Genomic DNA, 17,968 nt, shown 5'->3' on the forward strand with positions numbered 1-17,968 from the left:
ACCCAATGTGCTCCCTACAGAAGATCACCCCCCCAACCTTACCACCTCACAAACCCTTCATCTTTACTCCCCTACACCCTTCTCACCCTTCAGTGCTGGCCACGCAGAGTGAACAGCGAGGGACACATCCTGAGGTCAAACCCTGCAGCAGGGGCCTCACCTCTCTGGCAAGGTCTGTCCCAGCTTCCTGCTTCACCACTCAGCCAGCCCAGGGACTCAAGCCTTCTCCCAGCCCCGGTGTCTGCAGCAATCCCCTGTTGAGCAGAGGTTCCGCCACCTCCCGCCAAAGTCTCAGGGCCAGAAGCTTCAGAACAGAATGAGAATGGCTGTGGACAGTCAGTTCAAAGATTTTATTTAACTGTCATAAAAGGAGAAGCAGACGATGATTCCAATCCTGTTAACCCGGTTCTAGGATTTACAGACATATGCACCAAATCAAATTAACAAAAACCACTCTAGGGGCAGGGCAGGGGAAGAGTTAGAGGCAGAGACGTAGCTACGAGAAAGCCACATGTACTTGGTCCCAGTTCTAATACAACCTCAACGTGGCAGGATCCAAATGAGGGCTGCGGAGCTGGACCGTGCCTGCCCAGCCCTCGGGGCTCCTTCGCCCCGAGCGCCGTGCCCAGGCCGCCGCGGGGGTTCTGCCGCGGGCACGGCGGGAGCCGAGTGTCAAGGCAATAAATACTGACAGGCCAGGCACAGATTGTAAAGGCAGAACAGATACATAAGGCATTAACCGCTTCGGAGTACTTGTCCATGGCGAGCTCTGTGTTGATCGTATCAGGAGAGCAGCTGCAGAAACAGCCTAGTCCATCCTCAGCCCAAAACCGCCAGGAGGGCAGGTGCTGGCCTGGAATTTCAGTGCTTTGCAGCGACCTTGGCTGCAGTGAGAAGTGTGAGGTGATGGCAGCTCTGGTGACTCCCGCACCCACCCACCCTGTAGCTTCCCCCCTTCCTCGGAGATGCAGAGGCTGCCAGAGGTCGGAAGTCTATGCCAGCAGGGCCAGGGGACCTGCCAGCTCTCCCGACAATGTGAGGGGGCAGCCAGGCGTCACCCAGGATGTCACCACCCTCCCCTCTAGAGATATCCTGTCTCGGGTGAAGAACGGACCAGCAGCAAAGCGGGAAGTTGTGAATCTTTCCTAATAACCCACGAGGGGCGTGACCAAGAGGAGTGCCATGCCAACGGACGGGGGGAGGGCGGGTGGGGGCGTTTAAAAAGTGTAACAGGGGCAGGGCCCCCTCCCTAGAGGATACATGTTACACATTAAGGCATCATGGTTACAGGGAACATCCACAAATGACGCTGCCAGTGTTCCCGGGACACTGACGGGTGGAAGGGACAGGCTGGACATGATTTTAACCAACAAACAGATTCAAGAGCTGCCTGGCATTGAAGTTCTTCAGCTACTTGAGGCAGTAGCTACCCTGAGCTGTGCACAGGAAAGCCAAGCACTAATCCTACACAGAACATGGGAGTCCCTCCCCTTCAGCACCCACCTGAACAGAGGAAGGTGAGAAGCAGCAAAGGGCTTGGCAAGGGACCGAGCGCTCCCAGCTCTGTGCCGGGATGCCCAGCCCCGGGACGGGCAGCTGGAGACCAGATGCAGACAGCATGGTTTGGTCAATGCACTCAGCGATGCTCTGGGGAGGGGGCACGGTACAAAACTGAGCTCTCTGGTCAAATTATAATGGGGGGTGAAAGGTAAGAGGGTTCCAATGTCAGCACTTTGGTACAGGGGGGAATTTCTACGGTAGCCACTGTCTGATTCACGCTCTCTGGGGTTTGGCCTTGGGAAGGGCTAGTCCTTCCAATCCTTCTTGATGGTCAGGTTCCACTCCCAGGACAGGTGGTCAGTCTTATCATCATCTGTGAACTTGGATTTGATGTTGTAGCTGCCCCGGGCCAGCATGCCCTTAGGGGCTTCTTCCATGGGGGTCAGAAACTCATACTCCTCTGCTCGGGGGCCGTAGCTCCCAACCATGTATTCGGTCTTGTCAACTAGAAGGAGAGAAAGAGGCACATGGAGCCTCCCCTGAGTTTGGAGCAAGGCTAAAGCAAATTAAAGGTCTGTTACTGCTACAACAAGCCACAGGGGAGCTGTGAGAACAGGAACATCACATGATGTGTGAGCTCTGCTCACTCTGGAAACAGCTTCCCACATGCTAACATCACTGTCAGCAGTGATCTGCTCACTGTCAGGCACCAAGCCCAGGGGTGCTGGTGCAGGCAGGAGCACAGGTGGCCACAGCAAGAAACCCAGAAGCTTTCACACATCACCACAGGCTCAGCAGCACAGACGTGACTGAAGACATTCACTCTCCTCCCAGTATGAGCAGTGGAGGCTCCAGTGGGGGAGTGCCCATCACCAGTGGAGGGAGCAGGACGCCCTCACACAAAGCAGCACCCACCCCAGTCAGCACTTACTTTTCACACCTTTCCGGAACGTGTGCTGGATGTACTTCAACCCTGACACAATCTCCCTGTTAACCTGCAGAGAGACAAGGCAGCACTGCAGCAGACACCCCTGGACACGTCACCCACCCCTTCCATGGGAAGCAAGTTCCTCCATCACAGCACTTCCCAGGGCTTGGACATTGCCAGTGCTGGGATTGCAGCAGTCCCATCTTGATTCCTCCTTCAGATTCAGATCTGAACTCTTACCCTAAAGGAGATTTTTATCCGGTATTCCACACCCTCCTTCAGCACAAATGCTTGCTTCTTATAGCTCTCCAGGTCACCTGCAAAGAAGGCAGAGGGTCACTCAGAATCCCTTTGTATTGTGCTCTGGGGCCAATTTAAGATGCAAGAGGTCATCAGGACAGTGTCTGCAGGGCCAGGGGACAACCCTGACTGCCTGGCAGCATGCAGATCACCCTTCCATTTCTGCACAACAGGACCCTCTTGCTGCGCTGCCCAGGCTGCCCAAGGAGGACAAGTGATGCCCTGTGAAGGGCACTGCAGAGCAGAAGTGCAGGTAATGCAAGAATGATCTTTTGTGGACATTTGCACCAAGGCCACCACAACCTCAAGGCCGCCACCACCTCAAGGCTGCCCTGAGCATGGCTGCAAAGGTTGGGGGACAGTTGCTTCCCTGCCCAGCAACTCACATGAGGGAAGGCTGACACTGAGCAGGAGCAGAGAGGCCTTTTGCTGTGCTTGGGACACAGCCCAGGCACAGAGCACTCCAGAACCCCAGCGCCCAACTCGGCATCCCACCCAGGGGCATTTCTGACATAGGATGCTTGGCCCACAAGCCAGCCATGCACCTGGGGGCCACTGCACCTGGGAGAAGGGCTGGAATTCTCTCCTAACTCACCTGTCAGGTCCAGCTCCAGAGGGCCAGGAGCAGTAGTGCAGACCAAAGTCAGTTTGGTCACAACCACATTCGGAGCATTGGGATCTACAAGACATGTGGAAAGGCTGTTAAATCCCCATCCTAACGCCAGCCAACACAACTCTGTTTCCTTCCAGGGCACTTCTTGAAAGAGCAGGAAAACCAGTGGATGTATCGCCTCCACAGCACATCAGGCCCAGCTCAGGGACTCTCCAAGAGCACCCCCTCTGAAGCACAGCATGCCAACCCTCCATCCTTGGGCCTCATTGCTGGGGCCAGAGATTGGCACACGGAGCACAGACACACGCCTTCCTGCTCCTGCCAAAACACAGAGCTGGGAGAGGAATGGCAAGAGCAGACGTGAGGCAGGAGGTGACCAGCAGAGCCCTGCCCTGAGCCATGTCCTGGGGCTCACCTGCAGTCACGGTGACAGCACCCAGCAGTGCTTCCTTGTACTTGCGCAGGCTCTCATCATCCTTGTCCAGCTCCTGGATCTCCTGGATGCTCTTCTGGGCAGGTGGCTTATAGTTGACAGAGTGTTCGTCCTCCTCGTTTTCAGCTGCGATCTGGGCCAGCTGCTCTGCTGTCGGCTCCTGCTCTGCCATCTTCACACACACGACTTACACTGTAGTGGGAAGGAGAAATGAAACTGCAGCCACCTGCCCCCCTGTGCAGCTCCTTCCCACCAGCACAGCCCAGCAGCACCAGCCAGGCTCTCCCAGAACTGCTCTGCCATGATTTCAGGGGCTGTCCCCAAGGACCCTCAGGGACACAACTCTGCCAAGGCCCCGCAGACCCCTCCCCTAGGCCAGGTATCATTCGCAGCTCACTGAGGCCCACGCAAGAGGGAAGAAAAATTCAGCCTCAGCCCTTTCCTGGTAAACTGGAACAGATAAGTAAATACCTCCAGCTATGGAGAAAATGCTCTCCCCCACAAGACCAGTCAGGTGTGGTTTCAGTCATAACAAACCTAAGCCAGTTCAGTTCAGCTCTCCACAACACAACAATTCCAGCTAAGAATAGGCCTCTACCCCACCCTGCTCTGCACTGTTCCACCCTGGCACAAGTGCCAGGAGCCTCTGCAGCAATCTGGAGCTCGTATCTGTAACTCAATCAGATCCATTGCTCTGTGCTGGCTGCCTGGGAGGAGTGGAACAGGACACCCAGCTTGGCTGACCTCACGCTTGGCCCTTTTGAAAGGTCTATGTCACACACGGCCACGGGCTGTAAACGTGCAGAGTTTGGCTCAGCTGGGCAAGACCAACTAGGAAACGGCCAGCTGCACAACCAGTGTAGGGTGGAAGGGATGGAATTGAAGGGAGAGCTTTAAAGAAGGGAAGTCATTACCTTCTGCTGACTCCCAAACTCCCTGTGAGCCCTTTTTGAAAGTGTGACTGCAATAAACAGACATCCACACGGCAGACGATTCCTCAGCATCCACATGCATATCCCTCACAGTGTTGGAGCCCTTCCCATGGCACTGATGTCTATTAGTCTGCTACCATCTTCCAATTTTCAGACCAAGCAGAGGCAGCTCTGAAGAGCACCTATGAATGACAGGCCAGAAAAGCCACCAGCCACCTCTCAAAGACTCACAGCTCACCAAAGTCAGCTGTGTGGACGCAGTAGAAGGTCTGCAGAGCAGTACTGAGCACAGCATAGACCTAACAGAGGGGTCTGGCCTGGCTGATCACTGTGCACAGGAACAGCCCCAGTGTTAAACACTGACAATCCCCAGCAGCTGGAACAGCAGCTGATGTCCAGGATCAGATGTCCTACCCTGACTGGTTAAGAAATGCCTAAGTTTGGTTTCAACCAACCTCCAGATGTAGCAGAGAGAGACTCTTTCCTCCCACACATCACCAGCACTCAGTTTTCACCTTTCCCTTAGGGTAACCCCTCCCACAAACAGATATTTAGCAACAACCATGCGTAGGGGGCACAGAAAAATAAAGAGACACAACTGAAAACCCAAATCCTCAGCTCTTTAGTAATGTTCCTGTGCCTCTGGCCTCAATCCTGTGACACAGAGCTAAAGAAACAGTTCACCACTACACGGATTAATCAAGAGCCACGCTGATCCTCATCAGGTCTCTTAACTGACGGAAACCCAGCAAAGCCTGAGAAGAGCTCTTCAGACCAATACCAAGCACTGTTCCACCAGTGTTTCAAGCCAGGCTGGGGTTCAGATCTCTGCAGAAACCCTGGAGAAATACCACCTCACCTCTCAAAACAGGCCTCCAGGGGCTGCAGACAGAACACCACCTCTGATCACGCTGTGCTGAGCAGAGAGCACAGCAGAGACAAAAGAGAGCAGGCTCCTGGCCTCAGCTGGCAATGTGAGGGTCAATTCACCCTGTGACAGCCATCCCACCCCCCAGGGCACCAAACACTGCACTCCATCACCACAGGCCATGGTGCCTCAGCTGCTCCTCCAAACACACAGCCAGAGGGGAAGGAGACTCCTCATAGCATCAATACTTTTATGAGGCCTCATTCTTGCTCATCAGGCTCCTTCAACAAAGCCTTCATCACAGCTCAGGATTAGTAAAGCAAAGCTTTCCAAGGTATGTGACAGAGCATCCATGACACTGTCAGACACAGGGAAGCCAAGGGACATGACTGGACCTGAAGAGCCAGGAGAAGAAAGAGCCATGCTCATGTGTCCCACCTGTGCCTTGCTGACACCACACCGGCAGAAAGGAGAGGGGACCTGTGACACTGGCAAGGGGCTCAGCGCCATAACCAAATGTCCTGCTACACTGCTGACCTGCTGCTGGGCCTCACAGGAGCTCCACACCTCAGTCCTCAGGCATTGCTGAGGCATTTAGAGGAGGTTACTCTTCAGCTCCTTCTGAATGGCACTCAGGAGGTGCTGAGGTGCCCTGCTCAGCACCCCTGCACAGAAGCTTGCTGACTCCTGAGGCTCAGTGAGTTGCAGCCTCCACGGTGCTAGGCCCAGCTGCTCTGTGGGATGGCACAGACCTGCTGGAACATTGCCATGGCTGCAGGGAAGGGGGCTCCAGCCCCTGCTTGGCCTGAAAGCACTGTTACAGGAGATGGGCTCCTTGCGGTGAAGAGATGTCTGGGGAACAGCCTTGGGTTCTTCCCAGATTCCTGCAGGTCACAGAAGCCTGAAGGGCTGCAGAGGACAGAGGCTGAACCACTCCCCACCTGGGAATGCACTGCCTTCAGTGCTTCCTCGGTCAGCAGTTTCTCCTGGATTCTCAGCGTTTTTCACGCAGGACAAGGAGTGAGCAGCAGTGAATGCAAGAGCCCCACCTTCTGCCGGACAGACAAACTGCCCAGTACATAGCCCGACTTGTCTGCAGGAGAGCAGGGCTACACAGCCACTTCTTCGTGCCCCGGGACGAGGATGCCACAGCACAAGTGAGACCAGGATTAGTCAGAGTCTCTTTGGATGAGCTAATCAGCTTCAGACGTCCATCAGGCCACAGCGCAGCCGTGGAGAGGCGGCAGTGCCAATTCCAGCAGTCCCCACCCTTCCTCCTTCCCCCGTGGTGCAGCAGCTCAGCAAACTCGGCTGGAATGTGATCCCGTTAATAACCGCTCCTGCAGGGCTGCTTTCCAGACAGAGCAGTTCACAGATCCAGTTCACATGCAGCTCCCAGCGCTTCTGTGCTGCAAGGACAGGGAGCCAGAGCTGCGAAAACCGGCCCAGGCCGCGCTGCTGCTCGGAAATGAGCCAGGCTGGGACAGGTCCAGGGCAACAGCAGGGAAAAGGGGGTATTGGTGACCAGCTGACATCTCCTGAGGCTGAGTGCTGCCCTTGGACACTACCAGGAATCCACAGGGAAGAGGACCTCCAGACAATGCCACTGCACCCATCACTTTGTAAGGGCATCCCAGATGCTCATCATCTTGCCAGATCCCTGCTACTGGCTCACAACTCCAGGATGAAGGACTCAGAGCAGCTGGATGCTTTCAGAGACTTGGCATTTTGAAGATGGGGGGGTGGTGTTATTTTTTATCTTTTTTTCTCATGACATAACCCTGGACTGCAGTTTACCTGCAAGGCATTAACTGTCATGAGCAGCCCCAAAAGCATGAGCAGACAATCCACACGTTCACAGCTTCAGCAGTTCTAAACCTCCCACAGTCCTACGTCCACAACTCAAGCAAGCTACATGGCTAACAGGCTGCAGCCCAGCTCTGCCACTGTCTGTGTGGTGACCACAGCGCTGCAGACACAGACATCACTTGTCTGCCTGCATCACCACTTGTCCCTGTAGCGGACAAGAACACCTGCACTGGAAGAACTCTTGGACAAGCAGCACCACTGCTCTCTGGACCAGACCCGAAACTCTCAAGCTACCAACTCAGCCTTTAAGAGTGACTGGGAGCGCTTCTTGTCTTAAGAAAAGGAAGTTTCGACTTTCAGACTTGTTGCAAAAAGCCTACGGAGCCATTGCCATCCTTCCGCAAGGTGGTGAAAGAAGGAAAAGAGCCGAGACCTCCTGCAGCAGCCACGCTGGGGTCTCTATGCACGCTGCCCCGGCTGCTTTAACACGATCCCTGCCAACAGCACCACGGGCGACAAATCGGGCTCCTTCATTACCCTAACATGAAAGAACACTGACCCTGAGGAAGCTGCTTCCAAGTTCCTCATTTCGTAACCAGAAACCATTTATGGAAAATCCGAGACAAGTGAGAGCGCTCGCATCTCCACACACGCCGGAGACCGAAACGCGACCGCCGTTCATTCCACCACCGCCCGCAACGAGGGCAACGGGAGAAGCCCGAGGGACAGCCCCAGCTCCTCGTGGAGCAGGAGCCGAGCCGACCCGTCTGCGTTTCACCCTGACGTGGGCCTCGTGTTTCGGAAGCCCCTCTCCAGAACGGCCCTCACCAGCGACAGCGGCTGTCCCCAGCGATTAGAAGGTCGTGCAAGGGCACTGGGCTCCCCACTCCCGCACCGCGACCGCGCCCCAACCCTTCCCGCGGCCCATGGCCAGCGGGGCGCGGCATGGCCGGCCCCGCCAGGCCCCAGCTGGACGGCCTCCCCCCGTCCGGGCCCCACCGCCCCCAGGAGCCGCCCGTCGCCGCATCCCGGTCCCCACCGCTCCCCCGCCCCGCCCTACCGGCCCTGTTCGCTCTCCCTCCGCGCTGCGGTGACAACGCCGCCGGGATCCGCCCAGCCGCCCGCGCACCCCCGCACTTCCGGGACACGCCCGTCACTTCCCGTTATACAGGACCCAGCCTCGCACCTCACTTCCGGCCGCGGCCTAGAGCGCTGATTGGCTGAGAGGCTGCGCGCGCGGTGGCGCGCCCGACCATAGAGTTACGGCGGAGGGGCGGGGCGCGGGAAGGCGCGCGGGAGCGGGCCGGGCGTGGCGCGGCCGGGGGCGGCACGCGGGGCGGCGCAGACGTCAACACTTCTAGACACGGTTCTATTTTATTACGGCAAAGGTGAAAAAGCCACCTCGGCCCAACAGGCAACCAGTAAAATTTATCCCAAAAATAACTCGGTACAAAACGGGTCTGCTCAGAATTAAAAAAAACCTTTACAGGAGTTTAAAACCTATCCCAGAACGAAAAGTAAAACAATTCCCATCCACGGTATGAGTGGCCACCGCCGGAGCCCCCCCCGGAGCGTGGAGCCAGACTGGAGTCCTTCTCTGCGCCCGCTGCTCACCCATTTAGCTGGTGTCCATCTGGAAGAGAGGAGAGGAGCTGTCATCACACACCCTGCAACACTCCTGAAATACTCCATGGCACCCCTCTATAACACCCCATGGTACCTCCACACCTCATGGTACCCCACCACACCCCTGTGGCAACCCCCAGCACACCGTGGCACCACCACAGCATCCAGGCCCTTCCTTTACCCTCCACAGGCAGCCTGCCCCGGGTGAACCACCACTACTCCCCCGTGCTGCTGGCCAGGACCATGCAAGTTCAAGGCAAATACAGGCACTGGCCTGGGAGTGTCAATGGTGGCAGGACACAGCTGACTCTCTCAGTGCCCTCGGGCATAACTGGGAGGTACCTCACCGTGCTCACCATCCCCCAGTCAAGTCTGTGCAAAGTAAAATGATCTACAAATCCCCACAGCCAGAGAATGTTCAAAACACCAGACAGACTCATACCAAATTTTTGTGTAATACTGCTCATTCTACTCCTCCCACACTCCTGTCTCACCTTTACCCTATTCCTACAACACTGACTCTGCTGTCACCATGTACATGTGTGACCTCAGCTCCCTATCAATGTTTTCACATGGCTGCAGCTGAGACATGAGCTGGCTTTGAGGGCAGCCGCCAACATGTGTGGCTCCATGCTTTATGGACTTGTATCCAAAATCAGCACCCCTCTTAGGGACCTTTATCCACCATTGACCCCTCCTCCAGCAGCACCCCAGACAGAAAACAGGGAAGAATCCATGTGAGAACCATTTCCCCAGCCCAATATCTCTGTGGGGCTCGTGACACAGCCACTCTTCCCCACCGCTGTTCCAGCCATGGCAGCACTGGCCCTACACCAGCCCCAGTGAGGTGCAGGAAACGAGGCCATTTCTTGGCTTTTGGTGTCAGCAGTTGACAGTGTTCTGGAGCATGAAAGCCCACTGCTGGAGCAGGGAATTGCCCAGTTTCAGGACACTGCTTTAGTCCAGCTACCTGGCAAACACTCCCTCTAACAGGCAGCTAAGAGGCAGCAGGAATTTCCCAGGAAATGTCATGGGGGAAGCTGTGGCCACCATCCGGGCAGCACTTACCCTGGCATTGTAAGCATCCAGCTGTGCATCTAGTTCTTCTGCAGAGAGCTGCTGTTTGGAAGTTCTCCCAGCTCCTCTGCCTCTCCCTCTGTTCCCACCACGAGTTCCTCGCCTGTTGCCTCCTCCTCCACCGAATCCTGAACCGCCACGGCTTCTGGTCATGCCCCCTCTGTTTACACTGGGATTTTCAAAAAGCAACTGGTCTAGTGCACTCTGGTTAACCCAGACAGATCCACGCTTCCCACAGCAGGAGGGGCTGGGCTCATCCCCACCCTGCACTCCCCAGGCTCAGGGACTCCCACACAGCATCTCACCTCTGTGCTGGTCTCCTCTGTGTGTCAATCTGTGACGTGACCAGCTGGATGTTCATGGGGCGCCCTGGGGGAAGAGCAGCCCATGAGCCGGCGTGCGGCGGGACGTGGCACGTGGGCTGCTCCAGCCACAGGAACGCGCTGCGGAGGCTGTGGCACCGACTCACCGTCCAAGGGGACCCCATTGTACTGCTTCATGGCCTTCAGGGCGTCTGCCTTCCTCTCGAAGTGCACGTCCGCTGTCCCTAGGCTGCGGCCGGACCTGTCGTAGTGCACAGCTGCCTTCTTCAAGGTCCCAAACTCTGCAAAGAGCTCCTGAGAACGAGAGGGAGAAGAGCACAGGTGTCCATCAGCGCTGCAGACACTACACAGCCAGCAGCTTGCCCCATGCAACCACTCTCAGCAGCTCCAGGTGCCTTCCAAACCATCATGGGTAACTCAGAAAAAGCACTGATCGAAGAGGGAGCATGAGCTCCTCAGAAGGATTTAAGAAAGTCGCCACAGGTGACACAAAAAGAGGCAAGACTTCATCTTCAGCGAGCACAGCGTGCATGTTTACAGCCCATGAAGCAGACTCAGGGCAAACCTCACGTCTTTTTCTGGAGGCTCAAAGGGGTGACCACTCAAAAATAATTTTGACACTAATCTGTTCCAGAGGAGGAATGATCCTCCCCCTGACAAATGCAGGGACCCACAGGCTGATCACTGGACTTCTTTTCCTCTTTAAATCTTTATCAGACCAGTGCAATTTAAAAACAGTCCATCAGGAACAGACCCCAAACCTTGAAATAAGGAAAGCCCTCTCCTCATCCTTCCTCGTGGCACAAAGGCTGGAAATAAAGAGGCAGCAATGGAGCCACTCCTTTTGTTTAATTTAGGAAGCCAATTGCAGCGGCTCACCTCCACAAGTTTATGCTCTACCCTGCATCTCAAAAGCTTCACTGACACCAGAGCTGCTGGGTGTCAGAGGGACAGGCCACCTCCCATAGCATCTGCTGCAAATCCCAGACACCCTGCAGCTGTCCCTCCGAGTCACTGCCCAAGTATTTTTCAGAGCACCACATGTGTTCTTCCACCTCCCAGGCATGCAACACTCCAGGCAGGGCTGCAAGTCAGCTCCTCCCAGCATCTCTCACTGGAGATGAACATTTCACACAACTCAAGAAGTTCCCTGGACAGAAGTAAGGAGGTGCTCAGGTCCCTCTCCAGAGCAGCTGCCCTGGCAGCAGAGAGCAGAAGCTGTACCGCATTAACGATGCAATGAGCATAGAAACAAAGATCCATCACCACATCTGAGTCAGCACTAAATTACAGGCTGGGTAGTGACAAATAGGTGTAAAGCCATTGATTCAGCTTTCCTCCCAAATAAGCCATAGGTGGAAGATTGCCCAAACCAGTGGCAGAAACAGAAAATTTCAGCTGCCACACAAAGAGCAGGAGCTGGGTAAATTGAGGTGACTTCAGAGACTCATATCTGTGCCTGTCTACAAGAAGCAAGAAACTCATTTAACCCAAATCTGAACTTGCCTGAGAAAAAGAGGTGGGTTTAAGTGCACCATCCAGTAACTAGGTGACCTAAAAAAACCGATTCACCGGGCACAGCCGGATCAGCACATGAAGTAACAGGAATGAATTAACCAATGAAGGAGGCAGGGAATCAGTTGTTTGTTCTTCCCTAGCAAGGACACAGGAAGCCTTTGCAGCATAGTGAGCCCCAGAGCCCCTGGTGGGGATCTGCCTGGTCTTCACAAACCGTTATTTCTGTACAACTCTCACCTCGCTATGGTCCTGACCTCACAGCCCAGTGGGAGCAGCACACCCCAAGGCTACCAACCCACAGGCAGACTGCAGCGCATGTCCCACCGAGAGAACCCAGCAGTTCTTACCCACAGCACGTCTGAAACAAGGGCTGTGGCCCAGGTTTGAACACACCAGGTACCATGCGTCCTGTAGTGCAGAAGAGCCTGTGCCCCCTCACAGATATGTCCTCCTAGTTACACCCCAATGCTCAAAACAGGCCTTCACCAGTTGTGAAGCAGATCCCACAAAAGCAGAGCACCCAGATAGACACGCAGCACAGATACGGAATTGCTGTGGTTACACAGACCTTGAGAGTTTACATGGCTTACAGTAAATCCTCCAGCCTAACTAAACCCAGCCCAGGAGCAGCATCTTCCCACAGGTACTGTGGCACTCACTCAACAATGGGATCAGCTACCACCCTCCAGCAGACAGTGGCTTTTCCTAACTGCAGCCTCTTGGGATCCCCAAAACCATTGCAAGACAGGCACTTGTGGCACAAACCCCGACCCTGCACAGCTAGTTCATAGGCGTGGGGGTGTAAAGGGAGCTGCCGCGGGCGTCTGACGCGCCCGATCCCGACGCGATGAATGAAACCCCCTCCAAACATGACCCGCGCAACCGATGGGGCTGCTCCCAAGCCTCTACCTGAATGTCCGCATCCGAAACACCGAAGTCCAGGTTCGAGACAAGCAGTTTCCCGCCGGTCTCCACGCCGGCGCCAGCTCCAAAGCCACTGTCGAAAAGGTCATGTTGCCACTTCTCGGGGAGCTGCTTCGGCTGCAACAAGACCGGGACCTCGTTAAGCGGTGCCGGGGCATCGCCAGCCACAGCCTGCCGCCGGCCACGCTTCCCGCCCCACCAGAAGCGGACAAAGGGCCGCCCGCCGGGCCCGCCCTCCGCCCCGCCGCCGCCTCACGGCCGCACAGCTCTATCCCACTGCCGCTCGCCCCGCTGTATCAAAGGCCCGACCCAGGCCTAGGTCCCCAAGACACCGTCGAGCCCCATGGGCGAGCGCGCTCATCGCCCACTCCCGCCGTGCTCCATACCCGGCTGTAGGGCGCGGGCCGGTTCCTGCCGCCGCCCCGGGCCATCACTGGCCTGTTCCGCAAGGGGCCGCCGCCCGCTCGCCCGGCTCCCACGCCGCCCCGGCCGGGCCCGCCGCCGCGGATGGCGCCGCCTCGGCCCCGGCCGCCCCGGCCGCCGCCTCGGCCAGCACCCCGCTGGCTCCGGTTGAGCTTAATGATATCGTCCAGGGACATGTCCATCTTGTCGGCCATGATGGCGGCTCCGCTCCGGGGCCTGCACTTCCGGCCGCGCTGTGCCGACGCCGGAAACGGAAGAGGCAGGGACAGCGGCGAAGGCGCGGCGGCCGCGCGCCCTTGTGCGCGGGGCCTTATGGGGCGGGGCGGGACTTCCGGCGGGGCGGGAGATGCGGGTGCGGGTGCGGAGCTGGCACGGCGTCGCCTCCTGGCTGTGGGTGGCCAACGACGAGAACTGCGGGATCTGCCGGATGGCTTTCAACGGCTGCTGCCCCGATTGTGAGTGAGGGGACGGGCGGGCGGGATAGAGGCCCCAGGGCTGCGGCCTCCCCCAGGCCGGTCCGGGGCTGACCGACTGCCCATTCTACAGGCAAGGTGCCCGGCGACGACTGCCCGTTGGTATGGGGGCAGTGCTCGCACTGCTTCCACATGCACTGCATCCTCAAGTGGCTGAACTCGCAGCAAGTCCAGCAGCACTGCCCCATGTGCCGCCAGGAGTGGAAGTTCAAGGAGTGACCGCTGGGATCTGCCGGGGCACCGGGGGGCGGGACCGGGACCGTTTTCTGTTGCCCCAGGCCGCGCTCCCGGCTGGGCCGCCTTCAATAAAGGTGCGACCACTACTTGCTCCTCTCCACCCCCGTGTTCAGTATCCTGCTTTTAGGATCGGCGCTCGACGGAGAGGGGTGCAGTGGAGAGCGGCTTCGGCGGGTGCGGGAGGACCGGTGTCGGACGTGCACCGAGACTTCCGCAGCCCTATGGTAACGGGGATGGCTGCGAAGTTGCCAGCGAGTAACTCCCCTGCGGCTCTGCCGCCCCCGGAAGGCGGGCCGCGGGGGCGGGCCCCCTTCGCCTGAATATAAAAGCAGCGGTGGCCCAGCAGCGTTGCGTCTCGCCGGCACGATGCGCGCTGCCCGGTGGCTGGGACTAGGACTGGCACTGCTCTGTCTCTGCCACCCTGCCGAGCCCTGGTACCGGCCAGCAGCTGGGCCCCGGTACTACTCGGTCGGCAGAGCCTCGGGACTACTCTCTGGCCTCCGCCGCCCATCCCCTGCTCGCCGATCCAGCGTCGAGGAGCCCGGTCCTGGTGTGCTGCCCGGCTCTGCCCGCCCACCCGCTTGGCTCCAGTCTGCGGTGAGTACCAGGAGCTCAGGGCAGAGTGGGCACTGGGATCGGGCTCACAGCCATGGGTAGCATGCCAGAGCACCAGAGTCTTTTGCCTGCACTGTGCCTTTCATTCTGGTGTCTCGATACCTGGGGACTTTGGTCCCTGCTGACTGTCTCCTCTGCAGGTGCTGTGTGTGACAGATGTGGCCCCTGAGCCGTGGAGCTGCTGGTCGCTGCCTGGAGCCCCTGGCACTCTACGGTGCAAGGCAGACATAACTGTGTCTTTGGACCCCCTGGAGTGTGCAGATACCTGAGCCAGCACCAGTGTGTCTCTGGTGACAATAAACATGCTTAGGCTGACTCTGTTGTCTGTCTTTGCAGGGGAGAGTGATGCTGTGGGGTGGAGAGAGCCTGCTGGGTCTAAGGGGTTGGGGTTTCTGAGCCCCCACCCCATCTCCCTGAGAGCTGCAGGGCCTCATCTGGGGCTGGGGGCTGCCCCAGGTCAGGCTGGATAAAGCCAGGCTCTGCCCTGGTTGAGAGGCAGGATATTGAGCTTGGTCTTGGGACATGCCCTGGGTGAGAGAACAGTGACAACATGTCTAGGAACACATGGATGACAGCAGGACCAGGGCTGTGTGAGAGCCCTGGGAATGCAAACAGCCCCATTCCTGGCTTTGTCGTGGGTGTCACGGCAAGGGCTTCAGCACCCAGCCAAGCATCCAGCACCTGATGTGTGGTTTGATTCACCCTCTCTCTTCCACCATGCTTCCAGGAGCCATGAGAGCACTGGCTAGCCCCATGGCTCCTGGGCCTCTCTGAGTGGCCTTTTCCCCTGGGAACCAAAGCACCTCAAACAGCAGAAAAAAAATCACTTCTTGGTCACAACTATCACACTGTTGCCCCATGGAGACTGCAGGGGACCTGGGCTGATTGGTGGGGAGTAGCTGGAGCCAGTGGGGTTTTGCCTGGGGGTGAATGACACCCCAGGGTGCTCCCTTTCCTAGTTTGCTGACTCTCTGTGCTGCAAGAAACCTGGGCATCTCCACCTGGCACTGAAACAACAAGATGATGTTCTGGCAGCAGACTATGGCCCAGGGACAAGAGTAGTGTGGTGGCAGCCCCCCCTCCATCAGCTGCTCCCTGCAGTGACAGACAGCTGAGAGGGCCATCTCCTCCCCAGAGGCAAGACTGGGAGGACAGCACCCAGCTTGGCTGAAGTCCCTGACCCCATGAGGGTCCCCAGGACCCTGCCTCACCCAGCAAGGGTGCATGGCCACAGCAGTGTGCTCTGCATGAGAGAAGCCTCCTTAGCCCTGTCACCCACTCCTAGCTGCAGCACAGTCCCAGCTTTGCAAGACACTACACCATGCAAGTCTCAGCAAGGTCTGCACCTGCCCCAGGGCACCAGCGTGGCTCAGTCACTGGTGCCAGGGTCCTCTCATGAACCTAGATGGGCAGCAGGGTGCCAGCAGCTGCTGCTGTGTTTGGCCCCCTCTCCGAAATCCTGCAGACACAAGAAGTGCTCAGGCAGCTCAGGACAGCCATGCTGCTGCCACACAGATGTCCTGGGTGCAGCCCTTCTGCCATCCACAGAAGTACAACTACCTGAAGGGAGGTTGTAGCCAGGTGGGGGGTTGGTCTTTTCTCCCAGACAACCTGCGTCAGAACAAGAGGACACAGTCTCAAGCTGTGCCAGGGGAAGTTTGGGCTGGATGTTAGGAGGAAGTTCTTCCCCAAAAGAGTGATTTGCCATTGGAATGGGCTGTCCAGGGCAGTGGTGGAGTCACCATCACTGGAAATGCTTAAGAAGAGACTGGATGAGGCACTTAGTGACGTGGTTTAGTTGATTAGATGGTGTTGGGTGATAGGTTGGACTCGATCTCAAAAGGTCTTTTCCAACCTGGTTAATTCTGTATTCTGTAACACACTGGTTCAGCACCAGCTGTGGTCCAGGTGCTGAGCTCCTGCCCAGAGCCACCTCGTGTAGGAAGCAGCTATAGATGCCCAGCCTTCCCTGCACTGAGGGAGCAACGTGCTGTGAGGAGCTTAGCTGGGACTTTGCCCAGGGTAGCAGCAGCCTATGGTGACCTGCTGGGGCATCGGGGTCTGCCAGCTCCCCTCAACAGGGTTACAGCTGCTCTTACAAAAGTTAAGGCACCTGCCACAATCATTCCAGTGAGTCAATTCCCAATAGAGAAGGATCAGGCACTCACTGCAGTTGGCACTGCACAGGTAGGGCTCCTCGGGATGGGTGCAGGGAACAGAGCCCTGATCTTCTGTGCTTCAAAGAAAAATCAAAAATAAATTTAAAATAATAATAATGAAAAAGACAAACATATCACAGAAAACAAAGCAAGTCACAAACTTGACATTCATGTATTTTTTTCTCTCCCTATTTTAATTTCGTGCTCATTCTTGCCCCCAGGACTCGCAGGGTGTCAGTAAACAACAGCGTAGAAGAGAGGCCCAGAGGCGCTTGGAGAAAGGAACATCAGGTGCAAAAGTTTCCAGCGTTAAACTCAGAAACGACTCTGAGAGGCCCCAGGGCACAAGCAGCTCCGGTTGTGAGAGCCGAGCTGACATTTGCACACAAAGAAGTTTCCGCGGGCAGGCAGCAGCCGCGCAGGGCGAGCGCGGAGCTGAAGTGCCTCTGTCATTTGTTAATAACAGCAGTACCTGTCTGGGTCCCCGCGGCAGCTCGTTCGCATGCAAATGCTCAGCGCGGGTAGATGTGTCACCCCGGCTGAGTTGTTTGTTTTTAATGACAAACTCTGCTGCAGGCTCCGTGGGAGGGGGCTGCGCGCCGCAGAGGGTTATTTGTGCGCTCAACAGCCGGCAGCTCCCGGGAAGGGGCTGACAGCTCGCAGTCACGGCTGCTCTGGGGGCGAGGAGCGACTCTGCCAGCTCCAGGCAGCATTTCTGCTACGAGCCAAAGCAGCCGGGGCTCAGCAGGAGGGTGCACAGGGCGCTTGGGGGCTGCGATGCAGACTAGAGCAGTGTTTCAGCTCTGCCCCGGCACGATGGGGGCACACCACGTGTGGCTCCTGTGCCTGTTTTTCACTAGGCTGTAGCAGAACCAGGGCAGAGCCTGCCGCCCGTGCTGGCTGGCACAGCTGGCAGAATGGCCATTTCAGCTGGGGGGCAAGCCCCCAACCTGTCTCACAGCAGCAGCAGCTGTTGCCTCTGGTCAAGAAGGGAAAAACTCTGGGCTCTGCACTGCAACATGAGCAGCAGGGGTGCCTGGGCTCCCCAGGAGGGACCTGTCCATTGCCCAGACTCTGGGGACTGTCTCCAGCCAGACAAGGCTCATTGTGGCTTTTCATCATAGCCATCACCCTGACACCGAGGCAAGATAGGTGCTACCTTCCTATACAGGAAGCATCTTCTCACAACAAAGGGCAGCAGAAGTATGAG

The 17,968-nt window shown here is 57.1% G+C and overlaps 5 protein-coding genes across 5 annotated transcripts; 3 read left to right on the forward strand and 2 right to left on the reverse strand.

Annotated features, from left to right (window-relative positions):
* Positions 1–335: 335 nt before the first annotated feature.
* On the reverse strand, positions 336–8,538 carry ARHGDIA (Rho GDP dissociation inhibitor alpha). The gene is made up of 6 exons (XM_054170643.1): positions 8,444–8,538; positions 3,757–3,966; positions 3,324–3,407; positions 2,669–2,745; positions 2,432–2,495; positions 336–2,005 (listed from the first exon to the last, which is right to left on the reverse strand). Exons 2-6 carry the CDS (start codon positions 3,944–3,946, stop codon positions 1,806–1,808), a joined length of 615 nt encoding a protein of 204 aa, XP_054026618.1. The 5' UTR covers positions 3,947–3,966; positions 8,444–8,538; the 3' UTR covers positions 336–1,805.
* LOC128898242 (uncharacterized) lies at positions 5,270–8,599 on the forward strand. Its single transcript, XM_054171099.1, has 3 exons — positions 5,270–5,273; positions 6,587–6,649; positions 7,983–8,599. Exons 1-3 carry the CDS (start codon positions 5,270–5,272, stop codon positions 8,597–8,599), a joined length of 684 nt encoding a protein of 227 aa, XP_054027074.1.
* Positions 8,600–8,744: 145 nt separating this feature from the next.
* On the reverse strand, positions 8,745–13,537 carry ALYREF (Aly/REF export factor). Its single transcript, XM_054171001.1, has 6 exons — positions 13,238–13,537; positions 12,837–12,968; positions 10,556–10,703; positions 10,392–10,455; positions 10,078–10,255; positions 8,745–9,016 (listed from the first exon to the last, which is right to left on the reverse strand). The coding sequence occupies exons 1-6, from the start codon at positions 13,466–13,468 to the stop codon at positions 9,002–9,004; spliced, it is 768 nt and encodes a 255-aa protein (XP_054026976.1). The 5' UTR covers positions 13,469–13,537; the 3' UTR covers positions 8,745–9,001.
* A 48-nt stretch (positions 13,538–13,585) lies between these two features.
* ANAPC11 (anaphase promoting complex subunit 11) lies at positions 13,586–14,146 on the forward strand. The gene is made up of 2 exons (XM_054171002.1): positions 13,586–13,729; positions 13,821–14,146. The coding sequence occupies exons 1-2, from the start codon at positions 13,621–13,623 to the stop codon at positions 13,964–13,966; spliced, it is 255 nt and encodes an 84-aa protein (XP_054026977.1). The 5' UTR covers positions 13,586–13,620; the 3' UTR covers positions 13,967–14,146.
* Positions 14,147–14,233: 87 nt separating this feature from the next.
* NPB (neuropeptide B) lies at positions 14,234–15,048 on the forward strand. Its single transcript, XM_009898012.2, has 2 exons — positions 14,234–14,581; positions 14,740–15,048. Exons 1-2 carry the CDS (start codon positions 14,351–14,353, stop codon positions 14,866–14,868), a joined length of 360 nt encoding a protein of 119 aa, XP_009896314.1. The 5' UTR covers positions 14,234–14,350; the 3' UTR covers positions 14,869–15,048.
* Positions 15,049–17,968: the final 2,920 nt, after the last annotated feature.

The sequence above is a fragment of the Dryobates pubescens genome, chromosome 20 (assembly GCF_014839835.1).
Source record: "Dryobates pubescens isolate bDryPub1 chromosome 20, bDryPub1.pri, whole genome shotgun sequence".
Lineage (NCBI taxonomy): Eukaryota > Metazoa > Chordata > Aves > Piciformes > Picidae > Dryobates > Dryobates pubescens.